General features: G+C 44.9%; 2 protein-coding genes across 2 annotated transcripts in view; both read right to left on the minus strand.

The window, feature by feature from the left end:
- LOC120055679 (WD repeat-containing protein 47-like) overlaps window positions 1-7599 on the minus strand; it is a 25446-nt gene extending 17847 nt beyond the window's left edge. Inside the window, exons 1-7 of the mRNA XM_039003572.1 lie at window positions 7472-7599; window positions 5661-5830; window positions 4693-4776; window positions 4388-4472; window positions 2613-2744; window positions 406-582; window positions 1-231 (exon numbers count right to left, since the gene is read on the minus strand). The exon at window positions 1-231 is cut by the window's left edge and continues 272 nt beyond it. Of these exons, the coding sequence (XP_038859500.1) occupies window positions 1-231; window positions 406-582; window positions 2613-2744; window positions 4388-4472; window positions 4693-4776; window positions 5661-5818 (867 nt within the window). The 5' untranslated portion in view covers window positions 5819-5830; window positions 7472-7599. The remainder of the gene's footprint in view (window positions 232-405; window positions 583-2612; window positions 2745-4387; window positions 4473-4692; window positions 4777-5660; window positions 5831-7471) is intronic.
- A 2581-nt stretch (window positions 7600-10180) lies between these two features.
- The window catches only part of LOC120056214 (calmodulin-regulated spectrin-associated protein 2-like), a 79932-nt gene continuing 64458 nt past the window's right edge, over window positions 10181-25654 (minus strand). The window contains exons 13-21 of the mRNA XM_039004462.1: window positions 25316-25544; window positions 24827-25007; window positions 23974-24619; window positions 18462-18598; window positions 16891-17099; window positions 15081-15177; window positions 11239-11363; window positions 10957-11075; window positions 10181-10858 (exon numbers count right to left, since the gene is read on the minus strand). Of these exons, the coding sequence (XP_038860390.1) occupies window positions 10556-10858; window positions 10957-11075; window positions 11239-11363; window positions 15081-15177; window positions 16891-17099; window positions 18462-18598; window positions 23974-24619; window positions 24827-25007; window positions 25316-25544 (2046 nt within the window). The 3' untranslated portion in view covers window positions 10181-10555. The remainder of the gene's footprint in view (window positions 10859-10956; window positions 11076-11238; window positions 11364-15080; window positions 15178-16890; window positions 17100-18461; window positions 18599-23973; window positions 24620-24826; window positions 25008-25315; window positions 25545-25654) is intronic.

Here is a 25654-nt window from a genome sequence, read left to right on the forward strand (position 1 = left end):
GCTGATGAGAGGGGTGAGGAGGTCTGCGTAGCTGGCCTTGGCAGGCTTGACCAGGCGGTCCACGTGGATCTGAAGCAACTTCTGCTCGAAGGCGCAGGAGAAGACACTGTGGGACAGGTTCTGCATCCAGGACAGTAAGGACAGGTCCAGGTCGTCACAGCCGTTCCCACACAGCATGTCCACCCCTAGGAGCACCTCGCCCTCCGTGATCTCCTCGCCTGTCGCCTTGCTCTGGAGACAGAGGCACACAATATATTAGTTAGTCAATCAATCAATCATTAAACTAACTAAATCCACCAACTAACCAACCCACCCATCCTATTCACCAAGCATGGAAATCATATATGATCTAAAATGCATGTCATTTGTACAATGCTTTGTAACAGAACACTTGGATCCTCCCACCTGACAGAACTCTACGCAGCACTCATACAGAATTCCTTTAATGAGGAGCTGGAAGAGGCGGTTCCCTGAGGCCCTGAACCCCGCCTCACTCAGCTTCCTGTCTGCAGGGATGAACTCTGCCACCATGGTGCACGCCTCCTCAAAACAGTGCACCCGCGCCGTGCTGGGGTTCCAGTCCTGGAGGGGAAACATTTATACAATTCATACTTAAGTAATTTAGATAAAAACCCACCCATGACATCAGGGTCGTCTCATATTAACCCACCCATGACACCAGGGTCGTCTCATATTAACCCACCCATGACACCAGGGTCGTCTCATATTCATACATTTGGAGACGGTTGGAAAACTTCCACATTGAAAAAATAAGATCTAGCTATAGATGAATAATAAAACATGCTTTTGAGTTATGGATAAATAATATAAACATACAGTACTAGTCAAAAGATTGGACACACCTACTCATTCAAGGGTTTCTTTATTTTTACTATTTTCAACATTGCATAATAGTGAAGACATCAAAACTATGAAATAACCATCATGAGGTAGTCACCTGGAATGCATTTCAATTAACAGGTGTGCCTTGTTAATTTGTGGAATTTCTTTCCTTCTTAATGCATTTGAGCCAATCAGTTGTGTTGTGACAAGGTAGAGGTAGTATACAGAAGACTGCCCTATTTGGTAAAAGACCAAGTCCATATTAATGTCAAGAACAGCTAAAATAAGCAAAGAGAAACGACAGTCCATCATCCGAGTGCAGTCGCAAAAACCATCAAGTGCTATGATGAAACTGGCTCTCATGAGGCCTGCCACAGGAAAGGAAGACACAGAGTTACCTCTGCTAAAGATAAGTTAATTAGAGTTAACTGCACCTCAGATTGCAGGACAAATAAATGCTTCACAGAGTTCAAGTAATGGACACATCTCAACATCAACTGTTCAGGGGAAACTGTGAATCAGGCCTTCATGGTCGAATTGCTGCAAAGAAACCACTACTAAAGGACACCAATAAGAAGAGACTTGCTTGGGCCAAGAAACACAAGCGATGGACATTAGACCGGTGGAAATCTTTATTTTGGTCTGATGAGTACAAATTTGAGATTTTTGGTTCCAACCGCCGTGTTTTTGTGAGACACAGAGTAAGTGAACGGATGATCTCCGCATGTGTGGTTCACATCATGAAGCATGGAGGAGGTGGTGTGATGGTGCTTTGCTGGTGACACTGTCTGTGATTTATTTAGAATTCAAGGCACACTTAACCAGCATGGCTACCACAGCATTCTGCAGCGATACGCCATCACATCTGGTTTGCGCTTAGTGGGACTATCATTTGTTTATCAACAGGACAATGACTCAACACACCTCCAGGCTGTGTAAAAGCTATTTGACCAAGAAGGAGAGTAATGGAGTGCTGCATCAGATGACCTGGCCTCCACAATCACCCGACCTCAACCCAATTGAGATGGTTTGGGATGAGTTGGACCACAGAGTGAAGGAAAAGCAGCCAACAAGTGCTCAGCATGTGGGAACTCCTTCAAGACTGTTGGAAAAGCATTCCTCATGAAGCTGGTTGAGAGAATCCTAAGAGTGTGCAAAGCTGTCATCAAGTCAAAGGGTGGCTACTTTGAAGAATCTAAAATATATTTTGATTTGTTTAGCACTTTTTTGGTTACTATATGATTCCATATGTGATATTTCATAGTTTTGATGTCTTCTATTATTCTACAATGTAGAAAATAGTAAAAAATAAAGAAAAACCCTTGAATGAGCAGGTGTATCCAAACTTTTGACTGGTACTGTATGTTTATTATTAATCTATAGCTATATCATAAGCGCTCACACATGGGGTGGCAGGGTAGCCTAGTGGTTAGAGTGTTGGACTAGTAACCGAAAGGTTGCAAGTTGAAATCCCCGAGCTGACAAGGTACAAATCTGTCGTTCTGCCCCTGATCACCACTGTTCCTAGGCTGTCATTGAAAATAAGAATTTGTTAACTGACTTGCCTAGTTAAATAAAGGTATAAAACATGTTTATAACAATGTAATAATGCCCTTTGATACCTGCTTTCAGTAAACTATTACCAACATTTCTTCAAAGTAAATATTATCATCAATCACAGTGCTAGAATAAAAGATGCATTATTATTATTTGAAATGAACAGATACCATTCGTAAGATCAGATGCCATAACTATAAAACGTGTCATGCCTTGAAGTCAGCGTGGTTGGTGAGACGAGGCAGAGTGAGGAGCAGACATAGCTTGCTGTAGTCGTCTTTAGACGGACAGAACTCCTCCAGGGCATGAAGACACTTCACCGCCTCCTGCATGGTGAACTCCAGCTGAGAGACAAGAGAGAGTTTAGATTTTGAGCCACCTCACATTGACTCATGTTTCCCCTCACATGTAGCAGCTGGCTACTGTTTCCCCTCACATGTAGCAGCTGGCTACTGTTTCCCCTCACATGTAGCAGCTGGCTACTGTTTCCCCTCACATGTAGCAGCTGGCTACTGTTTCCCCTCACATGTAGCAGCTGGCTACTGTTTCCCCTCACATGTAGCAGCTGGCTACTGTTTCCCCTCACATGTAGCAGCTGGCTACTGTTTCCCCTCACATGTAGCAGCTGGCTACTGTTTCCCCTCACATGTAGCAGCTGGCTACTGTTTCCCCTCACATGTAGCAGCTGGCTGCTGTTTCCCCTCACATGTAGCAGCTGGCTACTGTTTCCCTCGCATGTAGCAGCTGGCTACTGTTTCCCTCGCATGTAGCAGCTGGCTACTGTTTCCCTCGCATGTAGCAGCTGGCTACTGTTTCCCTCACATGTAGCAGCTGGCTACTGTTTCCCTCACATGTAGCAGTAGGCTACTTGATGCAGTGTAGAGTGTTCACACACACAAAAAATGCCTTTTATGCATATTTATTCATTCCTAGAGGCAATGTGTCATCCCTCAAGACTCAACATTCCCTCAGAGACCGAGAGAGAAGGGGGGGGATGAAAAATAATGGTTTTGAACATCCAAGCCCAGAATGTCTGTAGATCCTGTAGAAGAGTAGCTACTCGTTATCGGTTTCTGAGGCCTAGATAATAACTGCCAAGGTAGAAGGGCCCAGATTGCTATCATGTCCAAGGGAAAAAATGCCAGCGTTGCTTTGAACTGCTTCGAATAAATGTGTAAAAGAGATTTTCACGGGAAACAAATCTAGACCTAACACAAACACATAGAAACTTGCGAAATCAGACTCACGTGTCACACACACTAACTCATGCTGGGCAAAAGATCAGAATTGGGCTGCCTGTGTAAACGCAGCCTTATACACAAACACAGGAGGAGCCCACACTAATCCAGTTGGGAGACAAGCTGGTTTCAGATCTGCATTCTCTGTGACTAAGCTAATATAGGACAATGAGTAGAGAAAGCTCAGAGATTGTGTGTTTACTAGGAACAAAAAGAAGAGGCAGTGACAGATGGAAAAGGAAAGGAGGGCTGTTTCGTGATTTGTGGCTCAGTTATTTGCTCATTCAGAGGGAGACAGATAAACAAAGACAGGAAGATGGAATATGTAATGCCATAGACAGACAACTAGAACAAGGTCCAGCAAGGAAGGAAGAGGGCGAGAGAGAGAGGCGGAAACCCTATTCGTACTACAGCCATCAGCACATTGCTAAACCCCTGTACATAGCTGATGTAAAACCCTGTACATAGCTGATGTAAAACCCTGTACATAGCTGATGTAAAACCCTGTACATAGCTGATGTAAAACCCTGTACATAGCTGATGTAAAACCCTGTACATAGCTGACATGACAATTGAAATGTCAATCTTTTTTAAAAGCTTTTTGAGTGCAATATTTACTGTTAAATTCGAATAGTTTGTCTTCTCATTTTTGTTTATTTCACTCGTAATGTAAACACGTTTTCCATGCCAATAAAGCCCCCTTTCGAATGAATTGAGAGAGAGTGGCTATTCTTTGTCTGTTGACTCACATGCTGTGGCTCGTCCTCAGCAGACATGGCGTTGTTCACACACAGGGCCTCTAGAAACTTCTGCTTCAGGACGATGTAACGGAACCTACGACAACAATAAATTATGGCCCAAGAACATGTCTCAGAAAAGTAATTCAAACCCAGCATCTGCCTGTACATTCAAGCCTTGGTGTCAGGTTGCTAACGTGTAGTTGTTTGAAAAGGCAAAAATGTAGCATTGCTAAGTGTAGAAATGGTCAGGTACAGTCAGACTAAATACATTCATTTCTGACCACAGAATTAGTGTCATATTAATGAAGTCTCACCTCTTCCTGTCAAACTTGTCCATGCACTCCAGCGGCTGAATAAACTGAAGCACCTCGTCCCACTGCCCATCTAGCACCAGTTGCCTGGACAGAGAAACAATTCAACAAAAAAGCAAGAAAATAAATCAGGTGTAAAATACTCAGTGTTCTGTGTTAGTGACACCTAATGCAGCCCCTGTTACGTGCTCTGAGCCTATTCACACTCCTATTGACACTAGCTAGATAATTTCAGTAAACTTCCTAATACAGAAACAAAACCACAGAACAAAAACCAACCAAACATGTAAACAAGGGATTCTCCAATTCACTTCCCTGCTTGCCATCTCCTACGGAAACAGATTGTCTTGATTGGTCAGTGTAATACAGGGGCAGATAAGACAGGCAGTGAATGGTCACCCGGTAACAGTGGGGCCCTCTGTGTGAAAGGGAGTCCAACTCCAGTCATTTCACAAACTCAGCTGAGTGGAATACCAAAGTGGCGTAACAGTACACTGTTGGCTGACATTTAAAAAAGGGGCACTCCAATCCAGTCTAGCATAGAGGTGGTCTGGATCATTATTGCAGAAACAAAGGAATTTATGCTACACTTTCTGAACATTGTGTTTCAGCACTTAGTTCAGCAACCAGTGACCTATTAATATGAGCCTGAAAAATGCCACTTCCAAATAATTATAATTAACTCTAATTAATCTGTCAACTGTTGTTTTGCAGCAATTGCTTATGGAGGTGTCCTGATATGCTATGGGAGAGCCCCAAACCCTTTGTATTTCTAACACTATCCACATAGTGAGACCCAAACAGTAATGTTAGGGTCATATTCATTAGGGCATACGTAACAAAACATTTTGCAACAGAAAACTAAAATGGACATTCCTTATTGAATAGCTCAAGTAGTCTCTCTCTGTTTAAGTTTTTTTTTTTTTTTTGCCGTTTGGTGCCTAATGAATACGACCCAGGCCTTTGTGTACCTGAGGAAGAGCATGTCGTCAGAGTAGAGTCCGTTGATGACTCCACTCTCCTTCTCCAGGGCCAGCATGCTAATGTGGAGCTTCCTGGAGTTGAGGAAGTCTAGGATCACCTTGATGATCTCCACCTCCTTCACATTGATGATCTCCTCCGCTGTCATGGTGACGACGGGCTGACACACACACCAACAACAACAAAACCCAGGGTAAGTAAACACACCATAAACGGAGGCTCTCATGTTGATTGTAGAAAGGCAGCCTAGTATCTGTCTGCTAAACAATCAATTCCTAATGTAATGCAATGTCTCTTTATTGCCACACTGTGTTCAACAGTCTTTGTTGCTCCTGATATTTTCACTTGGCCAACATATGTTACAACTGACCTTGCTTACTTTTGAATAGACTTTCAAGAAGTCTAGCTTAATATATTTCAATTCCTCCCAGAAAACAAGCACAGGAAACCTAGGCCTACTCAATGTGAACGACATGACGTACTCCTCAATTCAACATAATGGAACCAAGCCCCAAATCTGACCACTGTGATTAGCAGATTAACAGCAAATCGGCGTCAGTAGAAAGTAGGCAGCAGAGTTAATCCAATCACAGCTGTGCTATTAATTATGTAGTAATAACAGTAACACATTATGGATTAGGATCGCATTAATGGCAAATCGACAAAGTTTGGAAACCCCATGCCAGGAAGGCTAACAGACGTGAACTGTAACCTATCATATTTAATTTCACTTTTGTTCAAGGATTCACCAGGGGATACAAATAGGAGAAATACCATTAATTACGACAATTACCATCAACCCTACAACTGCAAACAAGTTATATTACCGTCGATTTAATTGATTTACTGCTTAGGCTACAGTTGCACAGGGGATAACGCAGCCTGAATGCTGAGTAAGGATTTAGATAGTTACAGTATGTCAATAGTCCTGCTATCTTGGTGTTGCACTGCAATTTGCATTGTTATTGTAATGGAGCAGGTCTCGAACCCTCGACCTTCTAGCCCGAGGTCCGGCGCGCTATCGACTGTAGCGCAAAAGCATGCTCGTGCGGCAGAGTCGATTTCCGCGCTTATAAACCCAGGGTCGTTACACTATTAACAACATGTCCAAGCAAGTGGTTGCTCAAAACATACTGATAAATGTTACAACATTCTGCTTTTACATTTAGTTTAAGAATAGGTGCATTCAACAAAGAACAAGGTTAGATATCTGGCAATCAACAAAACATTCAGAAAAGAAAATGAACAACCAAACTGCATGCAAAGATTCATTGCTGGTGACACTTACAGCAGCAGCAAGGAAACTATGCGCAGCGCATCACCTAAAAATAGGTTGAACTAGCTAACTAGTTAATTATAAAACTTAACGTTATATAGGGTTCCAATAAATCAACATCTATTTACAATCTAGAACTAGCTAACAATGTAGCTAGACACTGCAGCTATGGGTGGGGTTCAAACACATACAATTAGCTAGCTAGCTACTAACGTTAGCTAAGTAGCTAGCTATCTGCTTCACCCCAACCTGTTCTTGTCTGATGTTATGAAATAAACGACAAGACAAGCACACATTTCTCCGAAATATTAGCACGCTAACTAACTACCTAACATGAGCATATGTTAAGTACTGTTGTCAGGAACGCACACCGAAAACCGCTATGACAGATTCAGACCATGACCAGAAGAATGGCTAGCCAGGCCAAGCGAGAGACATGCATCATCCGCTAGCAGCACAGACGGGATGGGTGCCGAGGCATCCCACGCATTAACAAACACGCCCTCAATGCGATTTAAAGCTCACCTTGGTCTAAAAATACATGGGCTGAAAACACGCTCCTTAGATTTGTTTCTGTTGTTGAAAATCGTAGCTGTCAGAGCGATTCTGTTTCGTTTTGTTCGTCAGTCTCTTTTGTTGTCTTCTCGGATCGATTTCTGCTGCTGGTAGTAAGTAGCCTGCTACCCAGCCCCTTCGGTTGTCAAGCGCAACGCTTCGTCTGTCTACCAATCAAATCCCAGTATTTTCATAGGGGCGCCCCAAGCGTCTCTTCTCTTGCAACATAAAACCCGCATAGCCCTTGCGATAACGATCGACATTCCTACCATCCATTGAACATGACCATCAAATAAACTGTAATCAACGTACAATTATGCCACTTGCAATGAGATAATTACTTGTCAGGTGTGTGTCACTTCCAACCCCAAGAGAGGACAGGATGGTGGATGGATAATCCAATGCCTTCACCTCCCAGATTAGGAAGTGTTCCATGTACGCGTAATCGCAGATTCACAGTGGGAAGTTCAACAGTCGGGTAAATACAATTAAATGCTTGAAGGACATGGCCCTCTGAAAAGGTTTAAAGAGGATTACGACAGACAGTGATACGACGTAAATCTGGTTGGTATTATTCTCATTTGATTGCCTAAGGTTGTTCTTGGGTGCAAGAGAGGACGAATAGTGTATTATTTCTCAATCATTAGGTTTTCTATGAGAAAACAGTAAAAGAACAGTAAAATGACAAACTGTTCATCTTGATATTTTTACCACTGGTATGTAATCCCTGTATGTAAACCTATGCATCTTCCATGAGGTCTTGACCATCATGGCACAGAAGGTGCGTTTGTTTGCCCTGTGGCCTCAGGTTGCAGGTTCAAGACCCACTTGTTATGTAATGCAGTAACAACAAATAATACAAATCTGAGCTAGCCTAAGTGGATAACCAAGCTTCAAAAACATTGATCACAAGTTTCAATGAAAATTTACATTTTAATATAGTTCAAAGGAATATATAAAAATAACATAAAGACATTAACATATTGACAGGGTTAAAATAAAACGAATTTAGATTGGGAAAAACACAGAATGGCATCTCATACATATCTGATTATCCACTACCGACAATAGTATGCAGTGGGACACAGTTCGCAGTCATTTCTCTTTCTATGTGTTGCCCGTCACTCATACATAACATATTTTACCCTCTCATGCTTTCAAAATACTTCCTTTTGAGACAGATATGCTGCTCATATGAAATCTCAAAATGGAAAATGGTTTAGGAAAAAACACTGTATATAATGTACACACGGCTTTACTCCAACATAAAATAAATGCCAGTTTCCTTCCATAGGTTAGAATAATGTCAAATGTTAAAGCATACAGTAGAAATGTTTCATCTTTCTGTGATCTACTTTATGTAAGTACACAGTTATACAACAACAAATACTGCAATCTACAGTGGGAAAGTATCATGAATTGCTATCGATGAATTACTCTCAATTGTATATGTACACATAGATGTATTGTGGACTACTTTGAGTGTAAAGGGAATTCAACAGTTAAGATACTATCCACAATAAAGTAAAATGCTTTTGAATATCTGTGAGGTCCAAAAACATACTGTATCCCAACAATATCCTTTATAAGACATTTTCTCTGAGTTGCACAGGCGCATGACACAATTTGTGAAACTTGCTGCTATTCTACAGCTGTAAATCGTCCTGTCAGTGACATTGAACAGCGATTACACACTTAAATGTTTTAAACAACAAAAGGCCCCATATATATTAAGTTTATATACGTCCATATTAAATGAAAAACGCTAGTGTGACTCATTCATTTTGAATGGAATAGGTATTTATATACAAACTGAATTAACTTATACAGTGTATATAGTCTTAAAGTATATTTATATTTCTGTCAATGATATTTTAAGACTTCCAAAGTCTTATCAAAAACATAAAATATATTGAGTCAGTTGCTGACATTCCCGTGAACTACAGTATCAATCAAAAGTGGACACAGCTACTCATTCAAGGGTTTTTCTTTAATTTGACTATTTTCTACTTTGTAGAATAATAGTGAAGACACCAAAAAAGTGTTAAACAAATCAACAAATATTTTATATTTGAGATTCTTCAAAGTAGCCACCCTTTGCCTTGACAGCTTTGCACACTAATATTGTACAAAGTAGAAAATAGTAAAAATAATCAAAAACCCTTGAACGAGTAGGTGTGTCCAAACTTTTGACTGGTACTGTAGATGATACTTAAATCAATGATTTTACAATCTAGTTCTTATCGAAAGTAACAACAACCTATTTCTGAGGTTCTCACCTCACTCAATCTTGGCACTTGTTAACACATTACACAAACCCAACTGCTCAGTCTTCTCTTTCAGCCAGAGAGAAAAGCAAGCCCCACACACAGCCAATCATCATGCACTCACAAAAACATCACAACTGGCGCTTAAATATAACATAATCGCTGTGCTTTCATATGACACACAAAACAAGCATAAGGCCAAACATGATGAACAGAGAACTCAAACTCGGTCTATTTCAGAGAGATGACATTCAGTGCTTCAGTGGTCTGATTCAGTAAGGCTTTCATCAGCCCCCCTCTTTTTTGGGCATACAAGAACATGGACACCCACGCATGCTGACGAACACACACACGCGTGCTCCATTAGAATGACTCTGCCCCCCCCCCCCCCCCCCCCACACACAGTCTTGCATAACAACAATAATGTCCCTTGAGGCTTGTGTTGTTTTTTTCTCCTACATTCCAGTAATAATTTCAGCAGTGTTTTGTTAAGAAGAAAAACCCTTCTACATAATCATCCAACTATACTGTATATCAGATATCAGACCCAGATGAATGCTGAGTTTAAGTGTTCTGGGGATATCTTACTGGGAAAGAACATTAGAAAGCTGGACTCTTTAGCACCGTTCATACCAAACCAGACCCTGTAATATCCCAGGTCATACCCAGACCTGGGTCCATTCCTGGGTCGGATAACCCACAAAGTCTCCCCTCAGTCCTCAACTATAGCCCAAGACACCGAACAACAATATCCTTGGTTTGTTATGAAAACGGCTTGTTGCTGTGACTACTTGAGACTACCCAGTTTCTTGGGTGTGCCCTGTTTCTTGGTCTGCCACAGGTGGGGGGCGATGGTGATGGCGTCTACACTAGCCGACATGGTCTTGGCCGGGATGTGGCTGAACTGCTTCCTGTCCGAGTTGTACTTGTACAGTCCCTCGATCATCTTGGCCGTGATGCTCTTTGGCCCGATGCCCGCCAGCTTGGTGATCTCCTCCGTCTCTGGACAGTAGGAGTACACCGAGCGGAACTGGCAACCCGTGTCCCGGAATAGAACCAGGAAGTTATTGGCCCCCGACCTCTCCATTTCCTGAAAGAGATAGGGAAGGAAAACAAAGGAACAAAACGTGAAGTAAAAGAGTGAAGTAACATGAGAGAAAGTAGCAGAGTGTACATCAAACGGCCTACATCTATTATCTTGTTCTTCTGCTCTTCGTTGACCTTGCCCGCTAGGCAGCAGTGGGCCAGTGCATTCTGGATGATATGCTTGTTGGACTTGGCACTGGGCTCCTTGTACAGCTTTGGGCCTGAGGGAAAAATCAGATACCAGCATAAGGTATGCAGTGACATACTAAGAGAAAGTCAGAACACAGCCTGTTCTACACATGGACCAGAGAGCTCCAGTATACTGCAGTAGTTTGGTCTCCTTTTGAAAGCAGAATACTGTGATTGTAGTGGAGCGGTCCGTACCTGTGTACTCTTGGTTGGAGGGAGTGGAGGAGGTTGTGGACTCGTTCTCCCAGTCCTTCTCTCCATTACGAGACGGGCAGGACGACAGATTGCCCTCTGCAGAGTCTGGCCTCGCAGAGTCTGGCCTAGGGATTTACACACACACACAAACAGTACATTGACACACACACACAGGAACAAGAAAACACACAAGCCAGAACACACAGAATAACAGACACACACAGACACGTTTACAAAAAACAGAGACCGACAGAGACAGACAGACATAGAGACAGACACAGAGACAAAAACACAGACATATACAGAGACAAACACAGAGAGACAAAGAGAGACAACAGACAGACAAAGAGAGACAGGGTCAGACACTGTGACACAGTTCTCCCAGGCAGCCCTCCCTGTTCCCTCCTATTAGATCCTGCACAGTGATCTCTCCGTGGCTGGGATCAGATCAGAAGCTTGTGCAGTGGAGCAAAGCAAAGCTACAGTTCAGTCCTACATTCTGGCTGCTAGGATACTGAGGAGAGACTGCAGTAGGATACAGCAGCTTTAGGCAACAGTACAGTAACAAGACACACAGTATCCCACTGCAGCAGGCAGCCTCATGTCCCAGGCCCAGGCTCAGTCATGTCCTGGTTGGGGTTAGGGTTAAGGAGTCCGCATGCTTTCCTGATGAAACAGTTCTGTAGAGTTCGTGTATATATTATGATGACATTTTGTGACGTTTTTGTTTGTTTTTGGACTTCGGTGAGGGTTTTTTCGGCTGTCTGGGCAAACAACAATTTTTCTGGAGGCAAGCCGAAGTTTGGAGCCGAAGTCTAAGCCGCTTTGTCGGTGATTGGTCAACAGTAGGGATTCTTCAACAACGTTTTTGTTGTCATTCGACAAGAGATGACTCGTTTTCATTGAAAAATATTGCAACAAACATCTTAGTTAGATGTAAAATTGCGTGACTAAGATCTCCTCGGAAAAAACGTCAAAATGAATGACAGATTTATTCTGACTATTTTGAGGAAGTGTATGGCTATGGCGTCTCAAAATGGACAAACAGTACTATTGCCGTTTTTATATCATTTTTCAAGTGAAGGTCTTTTAAGGGAGTATGCGAGCACACAAGTTCGGTTCGGCTAGGCGCCAGCCAAACTGAGGCATGCTGACGCCTTTAGTGTGTAACCTAGCTTGAAGTCTCTGCATACAAAACAAAGGGACTGTGATCATTGTGATGTGATTCTGGGGGACAGCTGTGATTCAGAGTGAGCCTGGCCGTGGGAGTCAGTGCCTGGGACGGGAAAGCGTCTGCCTGCTGCAGCTTGGATGGCTCTGGGTCTAGTATATAGAGGTAACAAGAACACACATCAGCGAAATAAATGGAGCAGCTAGTCTGGAGCAGCTATTATGGAGCAGCTAGTCTGGAGCAGTCATCATGGAGCAGCTAGTCTGGAGCAGCTATCATGGAGCAGCTAGTCTGGAGCAGCTAGTCTGGAGCAGTTATCATGGAGTAGCTAGTCTGGAGCAGTCATCATGGAGCAGCTAGTCTGGAGCAGCTATCATGGAGCAGCTAGTCTGGAGCAGCTATCATGGAGCAGCTAGTCTGGAGCAGTTATCATGGAGCAGCTAGTCTGGAGCAGCTATCATGGAGCAGCTAGTCTGGAGCAGTCATCATGGAGCAGCTAGTCTGGAGCAGTCATCATAGAGCAGCTAGTCTGGAGCAGCTATCATGGAGCAGCTAGTCTGGAGCAGTCATCATGGAGCAGCTAGCCTGGAGCAGTCATCATAGAGCAGCTAGTCTAGAGCAGTTATCATGGAGCAGCTAGTCTGGAGCAGTCATCATGGAGCAGCTAACCTGGAGCAGTTATCATGGAGCAGCTAGTCTGGAGCAGCTAGTCTGGAGCAGTTATCATGTAGCAGCTAGTCTGGAGCAGTCATCATGGAGCAGCTAGTCTGGAGCAGTCATCATGGAGCAGCTAGTCTGGAGCAGCTATCATGGAGCAGCTAGTCTGGAGCAGTTATCATGAAGCAGCTAATCTGGAGCAGCTATCATGAAGCAGCTAGTCTGGAGCAGGTATTATGGAGCAGCTAGTCTGGAGCAGTCATCATGGAGCAGCTAGTCTGGAGCAGGTATTATGGAGCAGCTAGTCTGGAGCAGTCATCATAGAGCAGCTAGTCTGGAGCAGTCATCATGGAGCAGCTAGTCTGGAGCAGTCATCATGAAGCAGCTAGTCTGGAGCAGTTATTATGGAGCAGCTAGTCTGGAGCAGTCATCATGGAGCAGCTAGTCTGGAGTAGTCATCATAGAGCAGCTAGTCTGGAGCAGTCATCATGGAGCAGCTAGTCTGGAGCAGTCATCATGGAGCAGCTAGTCTGGAGCAGCTATCATGAAGCAGCTAGTCTGGAGCAGCTATCATGAATCAGCTAGTCTGGAGCAGTTATCATGAAGCAGCTATCATGAAGCAGCTAGTCTGGAGCAACTATCATGGAGCTGTTATCATGAAGCAGCTAGTCTGGAGCAGCTATCATGGAGCATCTAGTCTGGAGCAGTTATCATGGAGCAGCTAGTCTGGAGCAGCTATCATGGAGCAGCTAGTCTGGAGCAGCTATCATGGAGCATCTAGTCTGGAGCAGCTATCATGGAGCAGCTAGTCTGGAGCAGCTATCATGGAGCAGCTAGTCTGGAGCAGCTATCATGGAGCAGCTATCATGGAGCATCTAGTCTGGAGCAGCTATAATGGAGCAGCTAGTCTGGAGCAGTTATCATGGAGCAGCTCGTCTGGAGCAGCTCGTCTGGAGCAGTTATCATGGAGCAGCTAGTCTGGAGCAGTTATCATGGAGCAGCTAGTCTGGAGCAGCTAGTCTGGAGCAGTTATCATGGAGCAGCTAGTCTGGAGCAGTTATCATGGAGCAGCTAGTCTGGAGCAGTTATCATGGAGCAGCCTCAGAGCAGTGAGTGCTACAGCAGAGAAAGAGCAAAGTCGGTGAGGCATAAAGCAGAGCGGAGGCAGGAAGCTAAAGGCATCATGTATGAATTGAGGCAGAAGCAGCTGTGGTACTGAGGGGAATGATTCTGCTGGTTTAAAGTAGGTAAATGGTCATCCCTCAACTGATACAGCATGAACGTGAAATAACATATATTATCAATCAATCAAATGTATTTTATATAGCTCTTTTTACATTAAAAACATGTGTTCTCTATGGCTCAGTTCATATTTAGAATTGATGTTGGTATACTGTATGTGTCTTGCTCAAACATTATCAAAACATAAATGTGAGTTCTTTAAATATTCTGTCAGATGGGGATTTTCTTTGCAAAGATATTACCTCAAGTAAAAATGGAATTGATTGATCAATCTGGTCTGTGATGCAGCAGCAGAAACATAAAAGCTAGATAAAAGTATAGGCCCTCGGCTGATCTAGGGAGGCAGGGGCCTTACTAACCTTCCCTTTCTCTCTTTGGGAGAGCTTAAAAAGAAAGAGATATGGCCTCTCACAGTGCCTAGTTTACTGCTTCTGAGGGGTCTGTGCAAAACAGAGGGGAAAACAGAGAGGAGAGAGGAATAGAGCGAGGAGGAGGAGAGAGAGAGGAAGATTAAGATGCAGAGGTTAAGATGCAGAATGAAAACAATTTTGGTTGCATTACATAGACAAGTCATAAGACACATTAATGTCCTCTTGAAGTAGTATTCAAGCTCTTGATGCTCTGTAAGGCCTTTGTTGTATCGTAGCCAGCCTGGGTGCCAGTCTGTTTGTGCTTAACTCAACTCCTTTGATATTGTCATGCCAAAAGAGCTGGCTAAACCAGGTACAGGATAACTGTACGGTCTTTTTAATCAGCCAATAGCTAACCTCACCTGGGGGTCCTCTTATCTCCCGCGTTGCTGTCGTTGTCGGCCAGGTTGAGGGAGGCCAGGGACATGCTGGAGACTGAGAACCCCCGCGGTCGAGTACCTGGACGAGGTAAACACAGAAGACATGTTTGAGTGTGTGTACTAAATACACATCTACAGTGCCTTTGGAAAGTATTCAGACCCCTTGACTTTTTCCAAATTTTGTTAGGTTACAGCCTTATTCTAAAATGTATTAAATGTTTTTTTCCCCTCATCAATCTACACACAGACCCTTTACTCAGTACTTTGTTGAAGTACCTTTGGCAGTGATTACAGACTTGAGTCTTCTTGGGTATGACGCTACATGCTTGACACACCTGTATTTGGAGAGTTTCTCCCATTCTTCTCTGCAGATCCTGTCAAGCTCTGTCAGGTTGGATGGGGAGTGTTGCTGCACAGCTATTTTCAGGTCTCTCCAGAGATGTTCGATCAGGTTCAAGTCCGGGCTCTGGCTGGGCCACTCAATGACATTCAGACACTCCTGTGTTGTCTTGGTTGTGTGCTTAGGGTCGTTGTCCTGTTGGAAGGTGAACCTTTGCCCCAGTCTGAGGTCCTGAGCGTTCTGGAACAGGTTTTCATCAAGGAACTCTCTGTACTTTGCTCTGTTCATCTTTGCCTCGATCCTGACCAGTCTCCAAGTCCTTGCTGCTGAAAAACATCCCCACAGCATGATGCTGCCACAAACATGCTTAATCGTAGGGATGGTGCCAAGTTTCCTCCAGACGTGACGCTCTTGGTTTCATTAGACCAGAGAATCTTGTTTCTCATGGTCTGAGAGTCTTTAGGTGCCTTTTGACAAACTCCAAGCGGGCTGTTATGTGCCTTTCACTGAGGAGTGGCTTCCGTCTGGCCACTCTACCATAAAGGCCTGATTGGTGGAGTGCTGCATAGATGGTTGTCCTTCTGGAAGGTTCTCCCATCTCCACAGAGGAACTCTAGAGCTCTGTCAGAGTGACCATCGGGTTCTTGATCACCTCCCTGACCAAGGCCCTTCTTCCCCGATTGTTCAGTTTGGCCTGGCGGCCAGCTCTAAGAAGAGCCTTGGTGGTTCAAACTTCTTCCATTTAAGATTGATGGAGGCCACTGTGTTCTTGGGGACCTTCAATGCTGCATACATTTTTCTGTACCATTCCCCAGATCTGTGCCTCGACACAATCCTGTCTCTGAGCTCTACAGACAATTCCTTCAACCTCATGGCTTGGTTTTTGCTCTGACATGCACTGTCAACTGTGGCACCTTATATAGAAAGGTGTGTGCCTTTCCAAATCATGTACAATCAATTTGTAGAAAAGTCTCAAGGATGATCAATGGAAACAGGATGCACCTGAGCTCAATTTCGCATCTCATAGCAAAGGATCTGAATACTTATGTAAATAAGGTATTTCTGTTGTTTTGTTTGAATACATTCTTTATTTATTTTTATAAACCTATTTTCACTTTGTCTGTGCCCTTGAGAAAGACACTTAACCTAATTTGCTCCAGGGGTGCCGTACTACTATTATTGACCCTGTAAAACAACACATTTCCCTGTACCTATCCGGTGAATGTAACAACACAAAAATTTATTCAATTAATGTGTTGGTCCCCACAAGGAAAAAGGCTATTTTAGAGTTAGGGGTTAGATTTAGGGTTACAATTAGGGTTCGTTTTAGGGTTAAGGAAAATAGGATTCTGAATGGGAATACATTTTTGCGTCCCCACAAGGATAGTAAAACAAACACTTGTGTGTGTGTGTGAATCTATTTGTATACTATTTGTAGTATGTGTGTGTTACCCGTGGCTCTGATGGGGGGCTTGGGTGACTCCATGACGTCCCTGTGGATGGATTTGGGGCGTGGCTTCTTTTTAAGACTTCCATGGCGGGGCCTGACATCCATATCCTCCACCTGCTTCAAATGCTTCCTCCTCATGTACTCGTTCTTTATGTAATCTTTCCTTTGCTTGTCGTCCTCTCGCTTCTGCTGCTCCTCCTCTGCTTTCAGCCTAGGGAAAAGGGAGAAAAGAGTTGAAGCTTCTATACTTCTGTGGGATTACAAAATAAGAGAAGTTACTAAGGGGCGGATTTTCACTGACTACATTCCAAGTGGAAGTTAAGATTCACCCCTCAATGAATAAAAGAGAAGTAGCTTGGGTCTGAAACCAACCCCGAACGGTAATTTTCAGACTCCCTAATAGCAGTTTTCAGTCCCCTTAAAGGTAGTTTTCAGACTCCCTAATAGCAGTTTTCAGTCCCCCTAAAGGTAGTTTTCAGACTCCCTAATAGCAGTTTTCAGTCCCCCTAAAGGTAGTTTTCAGACTCCCTAATAGCAGTTTTCAGTCCCTTTAAAGGTAGTTTTCAGACTCCCTAATAGCAGTTTTCAGTCCCCTTAAAGGTAGTTTTCAGACTCCCTAATAGCAGTTTTCAGTCCCTTTAAAGGTAGTTTTCAGACACCCTAATAGCAGTTTTCAGTCCCCTTAAAGGTAGTTTTCAGACTCCCTAAAGGTAGTTTTTAGACTCCCTAAAGGTAGTTTTCAGACTCCCTAATAGCAGTTTTCAGTCCCCTTAAAGGTAGTTTTCAGACTCCCTAATAGCAGTTTTCAGTCCCCTTAAAGGTAGTTTTCAGACTCCCTAATAGCAGTTTTCAGTCCCCTTAAAGGTAATTTTCAGACTCCCTAATAGCAGTTTTCAGTCCCCTTAAAGGTAGTTTTCAGACTCCCTAATAGCAGTTTTCAGTCCCCTTAAAGATAGTTTTTAGACTCCCTAAAGGTAGTTTTCAGACTCCCTAATAGCAGTTTTCAGTCCCCTTAAAGGTAGTTTTCAGACTCCCTAATAGCAGTTTTCAGTCCCCTTAAAGGTAGTCTTCAGACTCCCTAATAGCAGTTTTCAGTCCCCTTAAAGGTAGTTTTTAGACTCCCTAAAGGTAGTTTCCAGACTCCCTAATAGCAGTTTTCAGTCCCCTTAAAGGTAGTTTTCAGACTCCCTAATAGCAGTTTTCAGTCCCCTTAAAGGTAGTTTTCAGACTCCCTAATAGCAGTTTTCAGTCCCCTTAAAGGTAGTCTTCAGACTCCCTAATAGCAGTTTTCAGTCCCCTTAAAGGTAGTTTTTAGACTCCCTAAAGGTAGTTTTCAGACTCCCTAATAGCAGTTTTCAGTCCCCTTAAAGGTAGTTTTCAGACTCCCTAATAGCAGTTTTCAGTCCCCTTAAAGGTAGTTTTCAGACTCCCTAATAGCAGTTTTCAGTCCCCTTAAAGATAGTTTTCAGACTCCCTAATAGCAGTTTTCAGTCCCCTTCAGACATCCTAAGGGTAGTTTTCAGACCTGGCATAAGAGTAGAATGGGTACAAGGCCTTGAAGGTGCAGACTGACCGTGCTTCCTCCTTCCTCTGCTCCTGCTCCAGCTCCTGCTGCTGTTTCTTCTCCTGTGTCTCCTTCTCTCTCCTCAGCCTCTTCTCAAGCAGAGCAGCCCTCTTCACCGCCATGTCCTCCTCTCCCTTCCCATCGTCCTGGAGGGGTACGGGGTGGACACAGAGTCAGAAATAGGTTTGCAAACATTTCAGAATTTAAATGGCTGCCATGTTGACACCAAAGTTCTACTTAGAGTGGAGATTGTAATCTTCTTGTCATGGAACGTTTGGTGCCAACATGAAGGCTAGTTTACAGAACTTTTTTTTTTGTAGCTCCAGAGACTAAATGAGATCAGACAGCATTGTCACATCCTCTCACTTCAAAATCACTCATTAAGATCAGTCAAATGTATGTCAGGGGGAATTCAGGCATCCATTCCATCATGGCAGATGCATATGACCAATTTTAACCAGTTTAACCAGTGGTGGCTAGATATTTTACTGGGATAAGGACATTTGTGCTTCTACATCTGCATTGCATGCTCTCTGGGTTTTATGATGGGTATCTATTTAGCACTTTGACAACTGCTCATGTAAAAAGGGCTTTATAAAATAAATGTGATTGATTGAGTTGTGTCTGTTGAAAGTTGATTGTAGCTTCCAGAAAATACACTGAGTAGCTGTTAGCTATCCCATCTGCAGTGGTATACTGTACAGTAGCTCTGTTGGCTCCATTCTCCTAGCATAGCTCTGTTGGCTCCATTCTCCTAGCATAGCTCTGTTGGCTCCATTCTCCTACAGTAGCATAGCTCTGTTGGCTCCATTCTCCTACAGTAGCATAGCTCTGTTGGCTCCATTCTCCTACAGTAGCATAGCTCTGTTGGCTCCATTCTCCTACAGTAGCATAGCTCTGTTGGCTCCATTCTCCTACAGTAGCATAGCTCTGTTGGCTCCATTCTCCTACAGTAGCATAGCTCTGTTGGCTCCATTCTCCTAGCATAGCTCTGTTGGCTCCATTCTCCTACAGTAGCATAGCTCTGTTGTCTCCATTCTCCTTCAGTAGCATAGCTCTGTTGACTCCATTCTCCTACAGTAGCATAGCTCTGTTGGCTCCATTCTCCTAGCATAGCTCTGTTGGCTCCATTCTCCTAGCATAGCTCTGTTGGCTCCATTCTCCTAGCATAGCTCTGTTGGCTCCATTCTCCTACAGTAGCATAGTTCTGTTGGCTCCATTCTCCTACAGTAGCATAGATCTATTGGCTCCATTCTCCTACAGTAGCATAGCTCTGTTGGCTCCATTCTCCTACAGTAGCATAGCTCGGTTGGCTCCATTCTCCTACAGTAGCATAGCTCTGTTGGCTCCATTCTCCTACAGTAGCATAGCTCTGTTGGCTCCATTCTCCTACAGTAGCATAGCTCTGTTGGCTCCATTCTCGTACAGTAGCATAGCTCTGTTGGCTCCATTCTCCTAGCATAGCTCTGTTGGCTCCATTCTCCTACAGTAGCATAGCTCTGTTGTCTCCATTCTCCTTCAGTAGCATAGCTCTGTTGACTCCATTCTCCTACAGTAGCATAGCTCTGTTGGCTCCATTCTCCTAGCATAGCTCTGTTGGCTCCATTCTCCTAGCATAGCTCTGTTGGCTCCATTCTCCTAGCATAGCTCTGTTGGCTCCATTCTCCTACAGTAGCATAGTTCTGTTGGCTCCATTCTCCTACAGTAGCATAGATCTGTTGGCTCCATTCTCCTACAGTAGCATAGCTCTGTTGGCTCCATTCTCCTACAGTAGCATAGCTCGGTTGGCTCCATTCTCCTACAGTAGCATAGCTCTGTTGGCTCCATTCTTCTACAGTAGCATAGCTCTGTTGGCTCCATTCTCCTACAGTAGCATAGCTCTGTTGGCTCCATTCTCCTACAGTAGCATAGCTCTGTTGGCTCCATTCTCCTAGCATAGCTCTGTTGGCTCCATTCTCCTACAGTAGCATAGCTCTGTTGTCTCCATTCTCCTTCAGTAGCATAGCTCTGTTGACTCCATTCTCCTACAGTAGCATAGCTCTGTTGGCTCCATTCTCCTAGCATAGCTCTGTTGGCTCCATTCTCCTAGCATAGCTCTGTTGGCTCCATTCTCCTAGCATAGCTCTGTTGGCTCCATTCTCCTACAGTAGCATAGTTCTGTTGGCTCCATTCTCCTACAGTAGCATAGATCTGGTGGCTCCATTCTCCTAGCATAGCTCTGTTGGCTCCATTCTCCTACAGTAGCATAGCTCTGTTGGCTCCATTCTCCTACAGTAGCACAGCTCTGTTGGCTCCATTCTCCTAGCACAGCTCTGTTGGCTCCATTCTCCTAGCATAGCTCTGTTGGCTCCATTCTCCTAGCATAGCTCTGTTGGCTCCATTCTCCTACAGTAGCATAGCTATGTTAGCTCCATTCTCCTAGCATAGCTCTGTTGGCTCCATTCTCCTACAGTAGCATAGCTCTGTTGGCTCCATTCTCCTACAGTAGCATAGCTCTGTTGGCTCCATTCTCCTACAGTAGCATAGCTCTGTTGGCTCCATTCTCCTACAGTAGCATAGCTCTGTTGGCTCCATTCTCCTACAGTAGCATAGCTCTGTTGGCTCCATTCTCCAAGCATAGCTCTGTTGGCTCCATTCTCCTACAGTAGCATAGCTCTGTTGGCTCCATTCTCCTACAGTAGCATAGCTCTGTTGGCTCCATTCTCCTACAGTAGCATAGCTCTGTTGACTCCATTCTCCTACAGTAGCATAGCTCTGTTGGCTCCATTCTCCTACAGTAGCATAGCTCTGTTGGCTCCATTCTCCTACAGTAGCATAGCTCTGTTGGCTCCATTCTCCTAGCATAGCTCTGTTGACTCCATTCTCCTACAGTAGCATAGCTCTGTTGGCTCCATTCTGCTTCAGTAGCATAGCTCTGTTGGCTCCATTCTCCTACAGTAGCATAGCTCTGTTGGCTCCATTCTCCTACAGTAGCATAGCTCTGTTGGCTCCATTCTCCTAGCATAGCTCTGTTGGCTCCATTCTCCTACAGTAGCATAGCTCTGTTGGCTCCATTCTCCTAGCATAGCTCTGTTGGCTCCATTCTCCTACAGTAGCATAGCTCTGTTGGCTCCATTCTCCTACAGTAGCATAGCTCTGTTGGCTCCATTCTCCTACAGTAGCATAGCTCTGTTGGCTCCATTCTCCTACAGTAGCATAGCTCTGTTGACTCCATTCTCCTACAGTAGCATAGCTCTGTTGGCTCCATTCTCCTACAGTAGCATAGCTCTGTTGGCTCCATTCTCCTACAGTAGCATAGCTCTGTTGGCTCCATTCTCCTAGCATAGCTCTGTTGACTCCATTCTCCTACAGTAGCATAGCTCTGTTGGCTCCATTCTGCTTCAGTAGCATAGCTCTGTTGGCTCCATTCTCCTACAGTAGCATAGCTCTGTTGGCTCCATTCTCCTACAGTAGCATAGCTCTGTTGGCTCCATTCTCCTAGCATAGCTCTGTTGGCTCCATTCTCCTACAGTAGCATAGCTCTGTTGGCTCCATTCTCCTAGCATAGCTCTGTTGGCTCCATTCTCCTACAGTAGCATAGCTCTGTTGGCTCCATTCTCCTACAGTAGCATAGCTCTGTTAGCTCCATTCTCCTACAGTAGCATAGCTCTGTTGGCTCAATTCTCCTACAGTAGCATAGCTCTGTTGGCTCCATTCTCCTACAGTAGCATAGCTCTGTTGGCTCCATTCTCCTAGCATAGCTCTGTTGGCTCCATTCTCCTAGCATAGCTCTGTTGGCTCCATTCTCCTAGCATAGCTCTGTTGGCTCCATTCTCCTACAGTAGCATAGCTCTGTTGGCTCCATTCTCCTAGCATAGCTCTGTTGGCTCCATTCTCCTACAGTAGCATAGCTCTGTTGGCTCCATTCTCCTAGCATAGCTCTGTTGACTCCATTCTCCTACAGTAGCATAGCTCTGTTGGCTCCATTCTCCTACAGTAGCATAGCTCTGTTGGCTCCATTCTCCTAGCATAGCTCTGTTGGCTCCATTCTCCTACAGTAGCATAGCTCTGTTGGCTCCATTCTCCTAGCATAGCTCTGTTGGCTCCATTCTCCTACAGTAGCATAGCTCTGTTGGCTCCATTCTCCTAGCATAGCTCTGTTGGCTCCATTCTCCTAGCATAGCTCTGTTGACTCCATTCTCCTACAGTAGCATAGCTCTGTTGGCTCCATTCTCCTACAGTAGCATAGCTCTGTTGGCTCCATTCTCCTAGCATAGCTCTGTTGGCGCCATTCTCCTACAGTAGCATAGCTCTGTTGGCTCCATTCTCCTAGCATAGCTCTGTTGGCTCCATTCTCCTACAGTAGCATAGCTCTGTTGGCTCCATTCTCCTAGCATAGCTCTGTTGGCTCCATTCTCCTACAGTAGCATAGCTCTGTTGGCTCCATTCTCCTACAGTAGCATAGCTCTGTTAGCTCCATTCTCCTACAGTAGCATAGCTCTGTTGGCTCCATTCTCCTACAGTAGCATAGCTCTGTTGGCTCCATTCTCCTACAGTAGCATAGCTCTGTTGGCTCCATTCTCCTAGCATAGCTCTGTTGACTCCATTCTCCTACAGTAGCATAGCTCTGTTGGCTCCATTCTCCTAGCATAGCTCTGTTGGCTCCATTCTCCTACAGTAGCATAGCTCTGTTGGCTCCATTCTCCTACAGTAGCATAGCTCTGTTGGCTCCATTCTCCTAGCATAGCTCTGTTGGCTCCATTTTCCTAGCATAGCTCTGTTGGCTCCATTCTCCTAGCATAGCTCTGTTGACTCCATTCTCCTACAGTAGCATAGCTCTGTTGGCTCCATTCTCCTACAGTAGCATAGCTCTGTTGGCTCCATTCTCCTAGCATAGCTCTGTTGGCTCCATTCTCCTACAGTAGCATAGCTCTGTTGGCTCCATTCTCCTAGCATAGCTCTGTTGGCTCCATTCTCCTACAGTAGCATAGCTCTGTTGGCTCCATTCTCCTAGCATAGCTCTGTTGGCTCCATTCTCCTAGCATAGCTCTGTTGACTCCATTCTCCTACAGTAGCATAGCTCTGTTGGCTCCATTCTCCTACAGTAGCATAGCTCTGTTGGCTCCATTCTCCTAGCATAGCTCTGTTGGCGCCATTCTCCTACAGTAGCATAGCTCTGTTGGCTCCATTCTCCTACAGTAGCATAGCTCTGTTGGCTCCATTCTCCTAGCATAGCTCTGTTGGCTCCATTCTCCTAGCATCGCTCAGCGGTTTACTACTCTAGCAGTACACACAATTACTGTCCCAGACCCAGAAGAAGTGATGGTTCATGAGTCATCCCATAGTTCATGTTGTGCCAGACACACAGTTCTGCATGAACATTATACTGTCCTGTTGCTTTTACATTGTTTACACTGTACACGTAACTTTAATATTTTATGATTATAACAAAAATGGATCAATGAACACATTCAACATGTTAGAGTCGTAACATGCTAAATACAGTACTTGTACGGTCTTCTCACAATTCTGAAATTCCTACCTTGTAGAAGAACCCACAGCACATTTCCTGGTGGTCTCCGTACAGCTCTCCACTCGTCTCCAGACCCTGTCCTCCCAGAGGCTTCAGTGCGGACATTGGTATTTCTACCAGGTCTCTACTGGGTTGGGACAGCACCTCTGCCAACTTCTCCGTCCTTCCATCTCTCCTCTCCTGCTCTCTCCCTTTAGTGGGCGAGGAGGGATGAGCGCCTGCACTCCTTATCCCCGACTCTGCTACCTCTGGCTGTGTCTCAGGCTGCTCATTTTGGTTCTGGGGCTCCTCTGCTCCCCCTGGGGCCCCTCCCTCCTTGCCCTCTTCTGTGGCCCCAGGACCCTCATCATGTCCCAGGTAGGCAAAGGAGGTGACCTGGGTCTGGCTCGGGGAGAAGCGTCGTAGCCTGGGCAGACTGTCCACGGACGTGGGGGTGTTGAGCATCCGTCTTAAGGGGGTTACCTTGAGCTCGCTGGGGCGTGGGGTACGGGGGGTGTGAGGGGTGCTGGCGTGGAAGGAGGCTGGTCGGCGCTTGAGGCCTCCAGGGGAACGGTGGGGGGCGCGGGGGGAACCACCGGCAGAGGACAGGATGGGGGACAGGGACCCCACGGACCCCCGGCCGGCTACGCTGTTGCGCCGGAGCTCCCGTAGCTGCCTGTAGAGAGAGTAGAAATGTGGAATGACATTTTTGCAATGACAACTAACCAAGCAATAATAGTATTGCGATAATTGATGTTACCACAATTAATGAATGATGACACATGGTTTTTGTCTAAATTTCATGCCATTCTAATGTACAATTTATGTGTATTGATTATTATACCTGTGTGTGTGTGTGTGTGTGTGTGTGTGTCAGTGGTACCTGTGTGGTGAGGGCGCTGGAGGAGGTATGACCCAGGACTGTTGCTGTTCCCTCATGGCCATGATCCTGTCCTGCTGCTGAGCCAGCCGCTGCATCTCCGTCTGCAGGAACCCCAGGGACGTGTTCAGCCTCTCGATAGAGCTCGTGTACTCAGCCAGGTCCACCTCTCCAGCCACTAGCCCTGGAGCAAGACACAGCGGACACGTCTACTTTATAAGGTGGGTATCACACATGTATTAAACAGTACCACATCCTGAAGTATGACTGCTCTCTAGCCTGGCCCTCTATCATTTTGTAATAATGGTCATTGTCGAGACAAAATTGTCAACAGAACACAGAGCTGGGACCAGGCTACATTTTATTGAACCTTTATTTTGATTTGGAGTCAAAGCTGAGACCAAGATGTCTTTTTCAGATGCTCCAAAGAGTGGAAAATAAAAGTACATGACAAAGTTTTTGATTTGATCAGGAGCTATAGTGGTGACCCACCTGCACCCTCCTCGCAGGGGGACTTGGGAGCGGCTCCATCGGGCTTGCACCTCTCCGCCTGGCCCAGACTGCCTGACGGGGTGAGGAGGGGGTCTGGGGAGGATTTGTCCAGGTCTGGGCCCCCAGGGATGGGGCTGGTGGGAGAGGGGGTTATCCCTTTCCGTCTCACCACGTTGAGGAAGGCTGTACGGCCCATCTTCTGACGATGCCGGGTGAACGCTGCCTCCACCTGAAACAGTGACAAAAAATTGTTGATTACACATTTTTAATAGCCAATGAACATGCTGGCTTGGTATGCTAAATTATCCAACAAGAGGATGGTTCAAATGAAGTGATTTC

The sequence above is a fragment of the Salvelinus namaycush genome, chromosome 11 (assembly GCF_016432855.1).
Source record: "Salvelinus namaycush isolate Seneca chromosome 11, SaNama_1.0, whole genome shotgun sequence".
Taxonomy (NCBI): Eukaryota; Metazoa; Chordata; class Actinopteri; order Salmoniformes; family Salmonidae; genus Salvelinus; species Salvelinus namaycush.